We start from the raw sequence: 18,310 nt of genomic DNA, 5'->3' as shown, positions 1-18,310 counted from the left end.
TTAAACCTCCCAAATTGTTTTGAATTGGAACCAAAGTCCATATAAAAAGGAACCGTGACATTTCAACAACTTCACCTGGGAGTGAAAAATAAAATAAATGATTTGTATTTGTAATCAATTCCTCTCAATAACTTAAAGTTTCCTTTCATGGTAATGACGTCATTTATACCCATAAAAGTTATGCTAAATGACGTTATTTCCTTATAGGGTAATCTATCCGGAATACTTGAGGTTCGCGAATTTTTTAACCAGAAATTTGAAAGGATCCTGGTGTTTAGCTCGTCTGTGTTGAATTAAAGAAAAATAGTGCTTGAAATGTTTTGAACAAGTATAACAACGAATTTTTTTAGTCTTCTGTTTCTTGAACTGTATCATTATGAAAACGATTTCTTAGCTTTTTATGGAAACAGAAATTGTTACCGCTAAAAATAGAAAATTACGTTACCGTAGTTTTTGTTTCCACATATAGGTTCTATTCTGTTGTCCCGATAGGAAATGGTAGCAGCAATGTGTCAGGTTTTATCTCAATAGTAGATTATAATGACAAGACATTATTCTTTTCTGTATCAGTTAAGGAGTATAAAACTTATCTACTCACCAAAAACTACTCCGTTGCTGCTCGTAATGACAATTTTTGTCCATTAAAGACTTGTCACTACCACATTACTCTGATTTCATCCTCAGTGAAAGAGATACTGGAGACAATAGAAATCTTGTCTATATTTATCAAACAGTCGATTGCTTGTACACACTCTATAAACATCAGTTCTTTGGTTCCATTTTAGAAGAGTCAGGAGTGGTCTTTGCTCAGTTAACCAGAGCGGTGGAGCACAACTTGGAGATTAAGTACGTGGAAAAAATACCCAGTATCTCCAAAAAGACTACAAAAGAATAATAAAGTAGTGAAACACAGTATTTGTAGATATTTGCTAACCAACTCATTCTCTATTACTAATTTCAGAGAAAAAAATTACGAATGAAAATGATAAATTACAATCAAAAATGCAAACATTAAATATTATCAAAAAAATTAAAAGTCCATTTCCCATAAGCGTAAGCTTTCTTTTCTGCACACTGAAGAATCTTCTTGTGTCGATACGGGCAATTTTAATCACAAATTTTACATGCAGCCAGGAAACAGTTTCTTCGTTTTTCGTTGTTGGGAACATTGGAAAAATACTACTGTAACAATTAAAAATGTTTAGAAGTGTGACAATACCCATCAGTTTTTTTTCTTTATTTATTTAAAGTGATACTGGTCTTTTTGAAAGTCTCTACATAAGCAAGAAGGTCAGGAAGATGTTCCAATAATTTTTTGCATTCCTCTTTTTTTAGTTCAATTTTTATCCAAAAACTCCATTGAACTCCGTTCTAACGATGTTGTTAAATGGAAACTTCTTGTTTTTCAGATTGATATATTAAAGTAGTGCGTCGTAATCCGTTATGAATAACCCACTTTATTTCTGAAAAAATGGACTCACTGTCAAGTTTATCAATTTTGGGAAAACTTAGAGCTTCAGGAACTGTATAAGAAGACTTTTTTAGCTCGTAGTGAAGCCTAACGTGGAAAACTTTTGATTTATTTCTTAGACTCAGAAAAATATTTCTGGAGGAACAAATATTCCAACTCATTTTCAGGTTGAAAAATATAAAAATGAACAAAAGATATCAATTAAAAAAACAAATACTTTATAAAATTACACATTTATTGAAAGGTACATTGTTGAATATTAGAAAAGTCACTCAAATTTTGTATCAACTTCTTGAATTCATCCAGAGTGTGGCTGACATAAGTCACTTGTTTGAACTCGTTGATCTCCTTTCGACAAAAAAAGTCGGATTTGTACTTAATTTGAAGCTGGGTTGTGCTTGATGTATTGGAGGAAAGTAACATAGAATTGAGGTTGGTTTTCTCTTATCTCTAATTCTCCATTGAGAAGATTCTCCTTGAGGAAGCAGATTTTTTGAAACTCATAGTCTCCAATTCGCAGTTGCTGGTACTTTTCAAAAGTCCCAGAATTGTCTTTTCTAAAGACTTGGAAGGTTGGTTTAGTATGAAGTTGCCCGTTTCTTGCCCGTTATGAAGTTGCCCGTTATGAATGTCCGTTGTCCCGAATCTGGGACACATTAAAACTCCCAAATCGTTTTGAATTGGAACCAAAGTCCATATAAAAAGGAACCGAATCATTCTCTGGTTTTGGTGAGGATTGAGAGTACATTGACGGAGCACTCGAAAGAAACGGCGATACTTTAGATAGTGACATTTCAACAACTTCAGTTGGGAGTGAAAAACAAAATAAATGATTTGTATTTGTATTCAATTCCTCTCAATAACTTAAAGTTTCCTTTCATGGTAATGACGTCATTTATACCCAAAAAAGTTATGCTGAATGACGTTATTTCCTTATAGGGTAATCTATCCGGAATTCTTGAGGTTCGCGAATTTTTTAACCAGAATTTTGAAAGGATCCTGGTGTGTAGCTCGTCTGTGTTGCATTAAAGAAAAATAGTGCTTGAAATGTTTTTAAAAAGTATAACAACGAATTCTTTTGGTCTGCTGTTTCTTGAACTGTATCATTATGAAAATGTTTTTTTAGCTTTTTATGGAAAGAGAAATTGTTACCGCTAAAAATAGAAAATTACGTTACCGTAGTTTTTGTTTCCATATATAGGTTTTATTCTGTTGTCCCGATAGGAAATGGTAGCAGTAATGTGTCAGGTTTTATCTCAATAGTAGATTATAATGACAAGACATTATTCCTTTCTGTATCAGTTAAGGAGTGTAAAACTTATCTACTCACTAAAAAATACTCCGTTGCTAATCATAATGACAATTTTTGTCCATCAAAGACTTTTCGCTACCACATTATTCTCATTTCATCCTCAGTGAAAGAGATACTGGAGACAATAGAAATCTTGTCTATATTTATCAAACAGTCGATTGCTTGTACACACTCTATAAACATCAGTTCTTTGGTTCCATTTTAGAAGAGTCAGGAGTGGTCTTTGCTCAGTTAACCAGAGCGACGGAGCACAACTTGGAGAATAAGTACGTCGAAAAGGTACCCAGTATCTCCAAAAAACGATTGGGCAGAAAGAAGGTCAAGCGTCACCTACTACGCGCTGAGCAAAGAAATGCGAATACTCAAACCCTTAGATCATCTTTTCTAGATAGAATTCTTTCCCTTAGAAACTCAAAGTATGAGAGTGAACTTATAAAGATTGTTGATTGTTTGTTAGATGGCCATGGCATAATTGATTAACCTCTTTTGTATCTTGAATTTAGAAAATAACGTTATTAAATTCTTTTTTGTGTTTTCTGATTTGTATTTGTCTTTAGAACTTGAATTAACTTGTTGTTTAAAATCAATTTTCTCAACAATTTTTCTTCAATATCAAATTTTGAGTTAACGCAAAAATTTTTTCTTAAATATCAAACGCAAAAAATTTTCATTTTTCTTCATTTTACGGTATGATTTTGCGCAAAAAAAGAAATTTTCTTCACATTTTAAAATGACAACTTTCGAACTTGTTTTGTTTTGATAAATCTCATTTTTCAAAACTCAGGTTTTTATTAAAAATCGAAAAACTAATTCAATTTTTTCTCAAAAATCAATTTTTAAATCGACTTTTTTTTGTTAAGAAGCAGAATTTTTTTATCAAAGTGTATATAAAAATTCGACAAAAGTTGCTGTGTTTCAAAATATAGCTTGCATAGTGTTTGCAGTAAAGAAAAAGTTCAACTTAAAAAGAAATGAATTACTATAAAATTATAAATACACCACAAAGTACTTTAAAAGAATTCAAGTATAAAATTTACAATATCAAATTTATTCAAAAAGAGTTCTCACAACGTAATCTGACAAGTTTAAAAAATTTCATTGCCAAATGGACGACTCTTTCAACGATTGCTGGAGGTTCTGTAGGTCGAACACTGAGGGGAGTTACGGGAGCCTCATCAGTCAGCACAATTGGATTGTGAGCTGTTCCATCCTCTATGGAAGGGGTTGTCATTGACGGTGTAGTCGACATATCAGAATACTGAGCTGGATCGAAGTTCTCCAGATCACGTGGTGCTAATTTTGACACTCAATTCGCTTTGTTGTCTGCTGGCAGCATTGCTCACTATCTGGACAAGGCTGTTTTGCTGCTCTGGACTGGACACTTGAATTGTCTTGGGTGTATTGAACCAGTTATTGGGAATCTGTCCTTCTTCCCACGAAGATGTGTACTGAATACCTCCAGGAACGTAGTTGTCGGGAAAATTTGTTCCATTTACGTGAGGATAGTGAGGCCCGCTGATCACAGCAACTTCGTGACCCATTGCGTGAGTTCCAAGCTGATTCTCGGTGATTGGAACCTGTCCCTGATGATATGTGTCAAACTGTTGTCGCTGGTGATCAATAATGTGTCACATTGTAATAGGCAGGGTTAGAATTGGCTCGTAGAGCCCATTCGATAGGTCTCTGATGCTTAACCGAGCAGTCTCCTCTGTGAAAGAAACTGAGTAGAGAAGACTGTTGTTCTGCACTGTAAATTCCATTTCTCAATGTGGTGAGCTGAGAAGAAGGATTAGAGTGAAAGAGAGTTGAGACAGAGGTAATGTCGTTATCAGAGAAGAGAAAGAAAGTGATGTTGGATGAATTTTTCAGCTCTATTTGTACTAAACTCCAACCAATTAGAACAGAGTTTCCAAAAAGTGTAATGTTTAGCAGAAAAAGTGACGTTATTAACCAGAAAAGGAAATTTATCGTTTGTAAAGATACCAAAGAAGGAATCAACTCATAGAAAATCTAACAATACTTTAAGAAAAAGGTAAGCTCAATACTAAATAGTGACCAAAAAAGGTAACTTTTACACGTGTTATCCTGTTTAACAGCCAAAGATAGATAAGTTAGAGGCAATGAGTTGACGTAATTGACCAAAAAAGTCAAGTTTTGATGATTTCTCTCCATCTCTTTAAATCTCAAATCGATCTCGGAAAATTCTTCAAATTTGGAACTAAGTTTTTGTATATAAATGTTGGGGAGTCGTATTCCAAATCGTACTCTTACCCCTGTGCATTGTAGACCTTGTAATAACGAAAAAATAGCGCACTCTGCAGAGATGAAGTAATTGTTACTGGTTCAGTAATTGGGATATAATTAGATTGAGTCAAATTTCTGTACTGTTCCATAATTTCTGGGACAGATTTCAATATGAAAGGCATTTCGTACCTGTTGATGTGTAATTCTGACGATAAATCGAAAGACTTTTTTGTTATGTAGTCATCATACTCGAATTTTTTGATAGAGAAGGTTGCATATTCAAATCTTTTACTAAATCGGATGATTCTGTTGTTTTGAGTAAAAACCTCCAAGAAATTGTAAAAGAAATAAGAATAAACATCAAGTTCATCAACTCTGTAAGCATCAGCGATTCCTTCATTTCTTTTGTAAATTTTTTCCAAAAGTTGTGAGTGATTCTTGGTCAACATTTTTCACAAATGAATACAGTATCAAGTAAAACCCTGTTAATATAAAAGGAAATTAAAATAGAAAAAGCAATGCATAGAATGATATCGTTTATTCTGATTAGAAGGGAAGTTCTATTACAACAACATTAAGTTGTACAACGTAAATTTGTTCTTCAATAACAGATGGAAACTTTTTCTTGATCTCTCTCTGATTGTTTTGAGAGCACATATATGTGCTATTTTCTATAAAACTAAGTTTGATCTCAGTTAATTTTATCAATATTTGAGATACACAATTTTGGATCATTATATCTTTTCAAAATAAATTAACAATCGGGTATTTTTAGAGAGTAATTTTCTTGTTGTATTTTTTTTGGTGAAATAATCTGTGTTGGGAACAAAAAATTCAAGTAAAGGTTAACAAATTCGAGTGAGAGGATAATGAGAGAAAAATGTGAAGTTCGAATTTTTCACCACGGAATGAATTTGTACATTTAAACTGAAAATTAGTTAATTATATGCAGAAATTTTGCAATCTGGATGGTTTGAACCCGCTAGAATATCCCAACATGATGCTCGTTTCTAAAAATGGAAAGTAACGTCATTTCCAAATATGGAAGCGATGAGTCATCGTCGAGTAGCTCAAAGTTACATAGCAGCTTTTGATCATTATACTTTCTGTTTTTTCAGATTCAGTTGCTCTGCAATTTACCTGAATTTTACTCAATTCTTCTTGAACTAACATAAAAATTCCTGCTCTCGATAGAAATCTGCCAGTGAAATGTGCGAAGTGCAACAAAATGGTTGCTAAACTAAACATGGCCAGACACAAAAATCTTGTGATAGTGGGACTTTATCATGTCCCAAATGTCCTAATCTTTATACAAAGAAGAAGGAAGACTTGAATTATCACCTTGCCAGGCATCATGCCCCAAAAGATGTTAAGCAATGCGTGTACTGTGTGCTTGGAAGAGTTCCCAAGCTTTTATTCTCTCCAACAACACAAGAGGAGAACGCATGGAACTTCTACAAAAGTTGGAACCAAATCGAGCAAAAAGCTCAAAGAAGTCCTAGAATCAGAGGAGCTAGACCAGAACAACGAGCAATTGCAGCAGGAACTAAGTGCTTGCCAACATTTTTTTGACAATACGGAAATGGAGAATAGGAGACATCGAGTGTTCAACTTCAAATTGTCCAAGCTCGATCCCAATGAGATCAACGATAATGTGAAAGAAGTTTTTGAAAAATTAAATTGCGCTGCAAAAGTGAATCTGGCTCTTGGATTTATCTTGCACAATGTGGACACAGATTAGTATCAATACTTTTATGCACATGAGAACAACACTTTCTTTGAAAAGACTTATTTACTCTGCTCAAAATGAGACTTGGTCTCACTTCAAGACAGAGTTGAAAGGATGGATCTAGTGGAGACGTGTGCACAGGAATGGGAAAATACAAAGTGGCGATTTGCTTTAACTACTAACGTAACCACAATTTGCGCTCTCCTAAAAACATTCCAATGGGATGTATCGATGCTGTTCTTCCTGAACAGTTGTTGAGAAGACCAGATGTAAATTGTTTGGTATCAAATTGTTACGGAGAGACTTACAAAGATTATCTTTGCCTGTTTAGAGCTATAGCTGTTCACTTGTATGGATCATCTCAGCTGGAAACGAATGCAGTAAATTTGTTTAGTGCTTTCTTCATGAATCTGGGCATGACGCAATCAATTTCAGGGAAGTATCAATCGATCACCTCGTGTTTGTTGAAAATGCGAAAAAGCATAACATCTTTATTTATGATATTGATATAGAGGAAGGAGAATTTGTCGGAGAGCTTGCGAGAAGTCTTGAAATGTACGAAAAGAACATTAATTACTGCGACACAACAACCATTTATGCTAGGTGGATGATATTAACACATTCTTTAAACGATTCCGTTGTCCCACTTGCGATACGTTCATTCAGAAAGTGGGAAATTTCAACCGTCATGTAAAATCTTGCAAAGACGGAATAGAGCATTTATACCCAAAGAGTGTGTATACTCTGCGAGAAACTTTGTTTGATAAACTCGATGTGTTCGGAATTTCCTACAACGATGATCAAAAATTGTTCGAAAACTTGGCTATTTCTGACTTTGAATCTATCTGCGTTCCCACTGAAGAGCTAAAAGATACGAATACAACTACTTTGATTGGAAAACATGAGCCAATATATGTCTCTATTTCCTCCAATTTGATTGAAGAACCTGTGTTTCTATGCGACAAAGACCCTAAGAACCTGATTGTTTCTTTTGTCGAAGCTCCTGAGGAGTTAGCTAACAAGAGTAAAACAGAAATGCAAACAAAATTTGCATCAATTCAGGAGATAATCAATAGCCTAGTAAAAGCCATCTTTGAAAAATTGAATGAAAGGAAAGGTCACACAACTCCTGCATTTGATTTCGAAGATGAGTGTATTGAGGAGGAGGAGGAGGAGGAGGAGGAGGAGGAGGAGGAGGAGGAGGAGGAGGAGGAGGAGGAGGAGGAGGAGGAGGAGGAGGAGGAGGAGGAGGAGGAGGAGGAAGAAGCTGATATGTCTACTCACTTCCTACAAATGCAGAAAAATCAACTTTTGGAGCTGCAACAGCACTTTGTGCGTTATATCAACAAATTACCTGTATTTGGATTCAACAGTGGAAAGTATGGTTTGAATCTCACCAAATCCTACCTTCTACCTTATCTCATTCATGAACGGGATATTCAACCTGCAAATATCAAAAAGGCGAACCATTTTGTTTCCTTCAAGTTCGGTGACGTGCAGTTCCTTGACATTCTATATTTTCTAGGAGGAGCTACATCTCTCGATTCATTCCTCAAAGCTTACAAGACCAGCCAGAACAAAGGATTCTTCCCATATGAATGGTTCGGTTCTCCAAATAAACTTGACGCAACTTTTCTACCCCCTATGAATGTTTCTTCAGTAAATTGAAGGATCATAACCCTTGGAGAAAGAATTTACTGATTTTACAAAATTACTGAACAGTGGACTATCTCAACAAGAAGCTCTGAAAATTTTGAGACTGAAAGACGTTCCCCCATCTGGAGTCGATAACTACAATTACTTGAAAGTGATTTAGGAGGAAGAGCAAATGTGTACATTTAGAGATTTTGTCAAGTGGTACAACAAGGATGTTGTTCCAACATTGGAAGCAATGCAAAAAATGATGCAATTTTACCACAACAAAGGAATCGACATGTTAAAACTGGGATGTAAACCTCCCAATTTAGCAAACATTTGTCTTCACAAGTCAACAAATCACAAATTTTTCCCATTTGTTGAAAGTGACAAGAGTTTACATGATAAAATAAGCCCGGACCTGACTGGTGGACCTTCTATTGTGTTCACAAGAAAGGCAGTAGTTGATCAAACCTACATCAGGAATTCAGAAACTATATGTAAATCTATCGTGGGTATTGATTCTAGTCAACTATATCCCTTTTCAATGTGTCAAGAAATGCCAACAGTGTTTAACACCCGATGGGAGCTCGACACAACTTCTCAAAAATTCAAAGGTCGAACCAATAAATCTCGAAGATTTGAGAGCATGGTCATGTCTTATCTCCAATCTCATCCCCCAGAATGCACAGTTGAAAGCTATTATACAACCGGGAAACAGAAAAAGATTGACTTTTTTTAGCGTGGACGATTTTTTGTGCTCATTGCAACACAGTATTCAAAGCCATGGGTTGTTACTTCCATTTTTACCCATGCCAAGAATTTTGAGCAAGCCTCTCGGAGGAGGAAATGCAGAGAACATGATGAGCTGAGAAGAGATTATTTGAGAAAAAAGGATACAATATTGTTGAAGTCTTGGAGTGTAAATGGTGGGAAAGAGTTAAAGAACAGGAAAATGACAGAAAGCACATGAGGAAGAACTTTCCCGTCAAACTACCTATTAAACAAGAGTCCCTTTTAGCGAAAACAAGAGATGGGAAAATGTTTGGATATGTACAGTGCGATCTTGAAGTTCCAGACGGATTAAAGTACAAGTTTTCTAATTTCCCTCCTATTTGTAAGAACTTTAATGTCAGTCGAGCCAATATTGGAGATTATATGAGAGAGTATGCAATTGAAAACAACTTACTCAAACAACCTCAACGAATGTTGATTTCGAGCTTCAAGTTGGAAAATGGGACAATCATTACTCCTTTACTCAACTTTTGTCTCAGTCTTGGTCTGAAATGCACAAAAATTTATAGATTTGTACAATACACACTCAAAAAATGCTTCAACAATTTTGTTCAGTTAGTGGTAGATGCTAGAGGAGCGAGTGATGAAGATCCTGACTCTAGCGTTGTGGCTGAGACAATGAAATTATTGGGTAAAAGCTCTTTTGGATATTAAATTTACGAAGTATGAGCTTGCAAAATCCAAAATTGAGCATCGAGAACCTATAATAGTTGGGTTTTTATACTTCAATACGCTAAGCCACGTATGTTGGAGCTCTATTACAACTTTTTCGATAAATTTGGCGATGTTGACAAGTTTGGGAAGCTGGAAATGGACACGGATTTTCTTTATTTTGCGCTAGCGCACGAGAACTTGTATAATTGCATTAGACCTGCTAAAAAAGAAGAATGGGAGACTTTGCGAGAGAAGCACTGTGATGATTCCTTCAGAGCAGATGCCTCACACAACTTTTTCCCTAGAACATGTTGCTCAAAGCACAAGAAGCACGATAAAAGAGAGCCAGGACTCTTCAAAGAAGAATCTGCAAAAATTCTGCAAAAAATACACTAGATCCTATTCCTAATCTTAACAGATGTCGACGGCTAGAATTAATCTTAATACATGCCGACGGCTATAACTAATGTTAATACATGGAGATTCTATTCCTAATCTTAATACATGGAGCCTAATCTTAACACATGGAGCCTCTACCCTATCTTAACACATGTAGGCGCCCCTAGATTCTATTCCCAATCTTAATACATTAGGGAAGACCCTAATCGGTCAAAGCCGCTATACCTAACCTTAATACACGGGGGTCTTCACCCCCGGGGAGGGTGGCTCACTCTATTACTACTCAAAAAACTCACTAACAAAAAAATTTTTTTCTTAATAAGTAACAACTGCTCTGCTTGAACGTTTTCTGTCTTTCACAAGGTCAGTCACTAGATTCAGTTTTTATTATGTAAATGTTTACTCAAGAAGACCTGAACTCCGTGGTCTACTTTTTTTTGCTAATTTAAGGACTCAGCTAAATTCATGTTTCATGCTGAACAATCTGTATGCCTGCATGCTTGTTTTAAGTTTTTGTTCCCAATTAACATTATATCTGATTTATCCTATCTTTGCTTCACTTTAATATGATGACGTTGCAACGTCTGCTCCAATTACTTTTATAATTTTCTTCTCATGTTCTCGATGGTTTAAAAGAAGACGTGGAAAAGTTAAGTCTTCCTTCTCATTTTTCGTGTATTATTTGTGTTAGCGTTTAAACATTGAATTTGAAAGCTAAACAATTTGATTTCTTCTCACGTTAGAATCGGATTGTAGAGGAGCACAATAACTCTGTCAAAGTGTTGTTTCTTTCGTGAAACTACGAAACAGTTCATTTTTTGTTTCTTTTTGTTGCATCTCAAAAAGGACATTAAACAGCGTTGGGAGCCAGAAAACGCTCGCTGTTTTTTTCGTTAATTTCACAGCTGCTCAACTGGTCACCAACTAACATTTGCGGCCAATTGAACTTGAGAAAAAAATTTTTTTTTAGAGAATTGAGGATGGGATTGCAAAAACTCAGACGCTTGATTGTGTAGCATTTGAGTTTCTCTCTAACAAAATTTTTTTAAAAGAGTGCTTGTGTTCCTCTCTGCGATTCAGTTTAGTCTCAACAGAAAATCTATCGAATAATTTCCTGTTAGCAAAAATTCTAATGGTTTATGCTATAAATCGCAACTAGAAAATTTATTTCAAAAGTGACAGCTTCTATTGAAAACACCTATTGCAAATTTTTTGGGGTATGGTTTTTCCAATGATTTCCGTGCTGATATACTCAACGGACTAAAACAATATGAGTTATTTGCATTATTCTCCAATAAGAACTCCAGTAATTATTTGCAAAACAGTATAAAAAGTTTCGTTCTGCAAAACAGATTTTACTACCAATTTATCAATCCGGAGGACGCTCTCAATAATTGCCTACCAAACTTTGATCCAAAACCTAACTACTATTTTAATAAACAACCTAATTTTTAATTCAGTTTCCTTTTTATTTTGTCGCAAATCTTTTAACTGACCTAAAGTTTTATCTAATACTGTCAAGGCACCTAGCTAGGTTGTCCTGAAAAAAATCGTAAAATTTGAAGCGAAAAATTCATCTACTTTGATCTCTATTTTTGTTGTTGGTGTTCATTAGCTGCATTCAATGTTTTTCTAACTCTTTGAAGAAATCCAAAAAAGCCAATTACCTTACTTTTATTTTCTCCCTGTTGCACTCCTTTTCTGTTGATTAGAACTCTCGTCTGCTTGTTCTCAAATTGTATTTATGGTGTACCTTATTATCTGTACATCAGGTATCTGTACAGGTATTATCTGTACATTATAATACAGGTACTAAGTCAGTTTAATAAATAAAAATAACAATAATACTGAAACTAAGACAAAAAATACTATCAGCGGATATCAATCATCAAACAACTTTTTGCTGATCAAATTTTCTACGCACAATATTTTTCAACCATGTTAACTTTGAATAGTTTAAACTTCGCTCTGTTTGATATAGCTACACGTTTACTTCATTGAAATGAGAAAATATTGGAAAAAAAGTGCTGAACAATTGGTGTAGAATTGCGGGGGTGATGGAATAACGGAAAAGATGAGAGAAGTCCTATGTGATTGTGTGAGCATAAACGGAGAGACAGGCAAAGTTATGCAATATCATTATTAAACACTTGTTTATTAGTCTAGTATTTACTGCGTACTTTAATATCTGTACATCAATCTTAGTCTTTCCGATTTTTTGACCTCGGAAACCAAGTTTCGCTTTTGTTTGTTTAACAAATATGAACTAGATGTAACTCCACCTTACATCGTTCAAGTTCGATCTGTTTGTTTACTTAATAAATATGCTCAAGATAAGCTTCAAATCTTTGCAACCAAACATTTATTTCCATCTCAACGTATCCCGTGGATTTCAATCTAAAGAGTTCATGTTCATTTCTATAAGTTCCACAACCACGTTTCACCGCATTTCTTACAAAAATTCACAGCGAAATGAACTCCTTTTTAAAATTCAGAGCAACAAAACTTCAGAGCAGCGAAATTAATACCATTATACAGTCTATTGGTGATGCTTTTAAGTTATTTATTAACAAATTGATGCCGTAATACAGGTACTAAGTCAGTTTAATTAATAATAATAACAATAATACTGAAACTAAGACAAAAACTACTATCAGTGGATATCAATCATCAAACAACTTTTTGCTAACCAAGTTTTCTACGCACAAAAATCTTCTAACATGTTAACTTTGAATAGTTTAATCTTCGCTCTGTTTGATATAACTAGACGTTTACTTCTTTAAAATGTACAAATTTTTGACAAAAAGTGCTGAACAATTAAAGCAGAAACTTTGGGTGGGGGGGGGATAACGGAAAAGATGAGAGAAGTCATATGTGATTGTGTGAGCATAAATGGAGAGACAGGCATAGTTATGCAATATCATTATTAAACACTTGTTTATTAGTCTTGTATTTACTGCGTACCTTAATATCTGTACATCAATCTTAGTCTTTCCAATTTATTAACCTAGGAAACCAAGTTTCGCTTTTGTTTGTTTAAACAATGGTGTTCCCAATAATTAAGATGAAACCTTGATGCCAATGGTAGGGCCAAATTGCCGACAAAATCTAGAGCAGTTCGTAAACCAAATATGACAACAAGATTGTTTTCAATGATCAGTTATCAGTTTCAGTAATCAGTAATCAGTTTTGAACAATGTCAACATTGCGAGTATTAATTTTTAGCGATACTAAACCAATTAAGACCGCTCTTGATTTTGTTGGAAATTGGGCCAGTTAATAAATTGTTTGCCAGGAAAACCTTCGGGTATTCAATTTTTTGTATAGGCTATTTTCCCTTCTTATATGGCCTACACAAAAAGAGAAAATTAGCCTACACAAAAAAATCGAAAACCGGAAGGTTTTCTGAGCAACGAATTTATTAACGAGAAATAATATTGAAGAAAAGCAAGAAAAAAATGCTTTTGTTTCAGTCGACCAAAATTGAATGACTACTTTTTCAAAAATGATCAAAAGAAGAACCAACTTGTGATTTTCGCTTCTATAGCTGTATGAGCAAAAGAATTTGCTCGTGACGGCCAAAACCGATGCTACATTTTGTTTCAGTACCAAATTCTGCATGCTGGGAACAATGTTTAAGACTATACAGACAGCTAGGGCTCCGAAGGAATCGGACCTGATAAATTTCTACATAGCAATTGAGCCAGCGTATCGAAGTATCAATTGGTTCGCATTGTCACAGAATTTGTTACATGGTGAGTATTTATTATCCATGACTTCTTCTGGTAGCGTACCCGTAACATTAACCCACGCTCATTTTAGTTTACTACACATTTAAATAGTCACAAATCGGTGCATTTGGTTACCCGTCATTTCGTGAGACATTTTGGGCGAGTAATGCAGCCTTGATACGAAATCAGCAAATTGAAAATTTTTGGGGATTCTAAATTTAATTTAAATCAGCTTGGATATCAAATCATTGGTCACTCAGAAGAAAAACAGCAACAAACAATTCGTTAGGGGGCGCTTTTTAAAGAATTAAATGACTTTTGATACAACCCTTGACATTGTATATCGACCTCATATATGATTGAAATCTCTGATTTCCGTGTGTTGCATTGCCCTTCAAGCTTCAGTTTTTTTTTACTTCCAGCCCATTTGTGTGAAAGTTATCAATATCCCCACTCAACTGGTGAAAATGATTCAAACAATCTCCCCTCTGATTGGGCCAGTAGGTAATGTAAAGCAGTAAACTAGAGGGCTCATGCTAACAACAAAACTCCTTATCCCCGAAAATCGGTGACTGGTAAGGATTGTATGAGTTTACTGAACGCTACAGACAACCCTTCAGCCTGGAAAGTGTGATTGCTACTTAATGCGGCCAAACCGTGGATTGTTTTTTTTTGATGAGAGTTGCCAAAATTCTACAAAGAACTTTAATAGCAAAAGGAAAAAATGTGGTCCCCCAATTGTGAGCAGTTATCGCGTGGAGGCAATATTTTTCTTCATTTACAGCATCAAGAGCGTAACCTGCTTTTATAGCTGCATTAGTTAGAAAATTAATTTGCAGTGAAGAAATAACAATTATTTCATAAGAAGGAGGTTTTGCCTGTTTCCAGTCCGAGACCTAGAAACAGGCAAAAAAATTTTGTCTGGGCATGAATTACCTCATCGCGAGAAATTATTTTCTGCATCTACTTGTGAGAAGTTCGCTGCAGGGAGGGTAGACACCAATTGATCTCGAATCCGATCTTGTCTTGCAATTGCGTATCCTTGCCTGTGACATTCGATAGCGTGACCACCAAAAAATGTCATAAACTATTTTGTATAGAGCGAAATTTAACGTTCTGTGGTGCAGAAAGGGACAACCAACCTGTATTCTGCACCAATTCTAAATTGCTTTCGCGCCAACTGAAGCCCCATAGATTGATAGGCGGATGCAAACAACCATGTATTAGCATGTCGAACAGACAAGTAGAGAAGCCGAGATGTTTCTTTTTCAGATGCTGACTTATTTTTGAGAACTTGAAACTATTCGTTGTTGGAAGCTTCTTGGATCGTTTTCTGCAAAAAAATGGATTTTTTAGTGACGAGTCGGTGTAAAGTTTCGCAAAAAACTGCAGTTTTTGGGTTTTAGCAGGTTGTTTTTGAAACAAAATCTTCAAACGACAAAACAACCATTTCATAACGCTTTATAATAGTTTGGCGTTGGGTAACAAGCAAGTTTTTTTTGGTTGGAGTAGATTGAAACCAAGATTCCTCTGGAAGAACCGCGTCAAATATGAGCTCAAATTTCTTCGCGCTGTTGGGCATCGATTGAATAAACGAACTGCTGGACGTTTGGAAACACAGGAAATACACCGTTTTTGAGATTCGCGCTGCAGTGATGTAAAATACTTCAGGTTCATTGACGGTTTTAATGGAGAGCAGTTTATAGTATAGTATAATTAATTTCCATAGAGTTTTGATAAATATCACGCAGCCAAACTTTGGAGATTCTATAGCGCTTCTAGTGACCATAATTCGAAATATCATTTCGTTCGATTTTTAAATCAAATGTGTATAAATACACTGCAGACGTCAGTTCACATTTGTCGGCCCTGAAGTAGAGCCCACAATTGGTTCGGAACTCATGAAATATTCCAGGAGAAAGGAGATTTTCTTCCGAGCCCATATTTGTTTAGGCATCTGGAAAGTTCTGGTATATTTAGTGCCTATTTTAAAATTTTCCCTATAATGAGCCAATGTTGGTGAGGAAAAAGCAGCGGGCTCAATGGGTCACCTTTTTGGAATTTGCGTTCACTTCTAAAAATAAACTTTTCATAAACTGGCGGCCTGGACGTCAACAAAAACTGGTACAAGTGAAAATGCATGGTTTCGAATTAGCAACTGCTTTCAGCTTTTAATCGCGTTTTTTAGAATTGAATGTTTTGAAAAAATTGATTTGGAAAACAACTGAAGAAAAGGACGAAGTTATAATTTTTCCCTGCGAAAGCCTAGTCGAATATATAAAAGCTTCCGCTCCACTCTTCACTCCGACACCTTATCGCAGGCTTTTTGAAAATTCTGATGCTTCTGAAAATGCTTCGTTCGCTATGCATGTATCTATAGGCTTTTTCAATATTTCCCTGAATGTAATAAAGCAAAAACCGCCTATCTATTTGAAGAATGTTGACAACAATTCACTGCATAGAGTTTGCTGAACGAAATTGGGAAGTTCTCCGGGGCAACTTCTGATCAAAATATTACACAGTAGTCTCAAAGCATTTTACGGTTGATCTGAAGCGGGGCACAGCGCATCATGCAAAATATGTTTCCGGACACATTTTTGAAATCTAATGCTCCTCAATTCGAAAGTGAGTTCAGCTGTTCCATAATATTTTTTTGCACTGAGATGATAATCCTGCGACGAAAAACTTTGTAAGGCAGTTTTTTTAGTTGGAATTAATTTTTTTGAGGAACAAGAGTTGTCTTTTTGACTGATGCAAAAATTTCTTCGCGTCATATTGGCCCTGGAAACACGAAATTTCGAACGTTTGCTGATCTCTTTAAAATTGGTTTCTTCAATCAATTTGATTGCTTCATAATACAAGCTTCATTCCAAAGCCCCTTGAAGTCTCTGTTTGTCCAACTGTTTTTCCTGTAGAATACTTTTGTGTTCGCTCTCATCTGTTACCAGTACTCAAGTTGCAGTTACCGAACACTTTTCTCAAATGAGTTCTGTATTGTGATCAATAACGCCTTCAATGGAGATGTCAGAGGAGTTTTGACTTTTTGAACCGCATAATGATAGGAAGAGGTTAATTGGGACTTGGGTCTGCAGTGGCGCTTTTATGACTGGAAAGATACTGTTGGTATGAGATTTTTCGAATTTCAAACCAGCTGTTAGATTGTCTACATAGATCTGGCTCTCGGCGTTAGTTAGGAGATGTTGACGTGTTTTGACAGTTCCTTGGAGATTCTTTCATCTTACTAAGAGGGTTTTTGAAACGCGAATAAGCTCATATTGATTTCAAGTTGATCCACGAACCGTAATATGGCCTCCGATCATTGTATCTAACGTCCAACGTTCCTTCCAAATATTGTTCCAATGCCTAAATATTTTTTGGCAGAGCTGTCAAGAAAAGATAGCAAGAAACCGGGTGAAAAGGACATTTGTTTTCCACTGTAAGTTTGGCCATCTGGTGTGTTAGACCACAGCTTGCCTTGCTCAGTGTTAGAGCAATTGATTGATTTCTGTTGTGAATTTTCGAGTGTCAAAGCGTTCTCGAATTCTACTTCTTTTTCGAGCGTGGGGAAAACTGTGCTCTGAAACCCAATAAAGAAAAACACAGTTTTCCCTCATTTTCTGAGGACCACAGAACTAAATACAACAATTGGCTTACTGGGGGAAATGCCAATTGGGACTGATGGAGTCGCTCCACCACCCGATATCATAGCACTTCGAACCACTCTCGCCCCCCGTATCGACACGCTGCTGAGTCGATAAATCAATTCAGCTGTGATAAGATAATGGTGACAATTTCTCAAAAAAATGGGGGCGTGCCAAAATGCAGATAAACAAAGAAAATTGGAAGTTTGCTTTCGCGCTTTATGATCCAACCTTTCAAAAGATGATAAAATGCATATAATGAGAAATTTATAACTTAACCAGGCCCTCGATGTCAAAATCAGCTAAGTTTAAAAATCGAATCCCAATTCACTTGATTATTGACGCGTCGCTCTATACTATCTGAACTTTTTGCTCCTACCCAGAATGTATGTGACTGCTTGCTGTCCAAAAATTTGATCAGAGCTTCGTCTTCTGCTGCCAATTAAATTACACGACCCCCTCCGATCGCTGCATGAAAAAAAGAAAGATGAAAAATAAAATAAATGATAACAATCAGTTAATTAAGAAAAAATGAAATATACAAGATGCTTAGAAAGAACTTGGAGAGAATAAAACTTTTGTGAATCTAAATGCAGCCTCAAATTATCCCAAATAGATTCACCAGCTGTCTATTTAGCATTTCCTCCATATCTGCAGTTAATATAATTGTTTGTTTAGAAGTCGTTTTTTTTCCGAAAA

General features: G+C 35.6%; 2 protein-coding genes across 3 annotated transcripts in view; one reads left to right on the top strand and one right to left on the bottom strand.

Annotated features, from left to right (window-relative positions):
* LOC142348258 (calcium load-activated calcium channel-like) overlaps positions 1-18,310 on the bottom strand; it is a 520,926-nt gene that overhangs the window by 194,018 nt on the left and 308,598 nt on the right. The window lies entirely within an intron of this gene.
* The window catches only part of LOC142348796 (uncharacterized), a 34,056-nt gene that overhangs the window by 10,639 nt on the left and 5,107 nt on the right, over positions 1-18,310 (top strand). The window contains exon 2 of the mRNA XM_075400297.1: positions 13,846-13,994. Within this exon, the coding sequence (XP_075256412.1) occupies positions 13,859-13,994 (136 nt within the window). The 5' untranslated portion in view covers positions 13,846-13,858. The remainder of the gene's footprint in view (positions 1-13,845; positions 13,995-18,310) is intronic.

Source organism: Convolutriloba macropyga, chromosome 10 (assembly GCF_964194025.1).
Source record: "Convolutriloba macropyga chromosome 10, txConMacr16.3, whole genome shotgun sequence".
Classification (NCBI taxonomy): Eukaryota; Metazoa; Xenacoelomorpha; order Acoela; family Convolutidae; genus Convolutriloba; species Convolutriloba macropyga.
The sequence above is the reverse complement of the archived record's forward strand: the minus strand, read 5'-3'. Positions and strand labels throughout refer to the sequence as shown.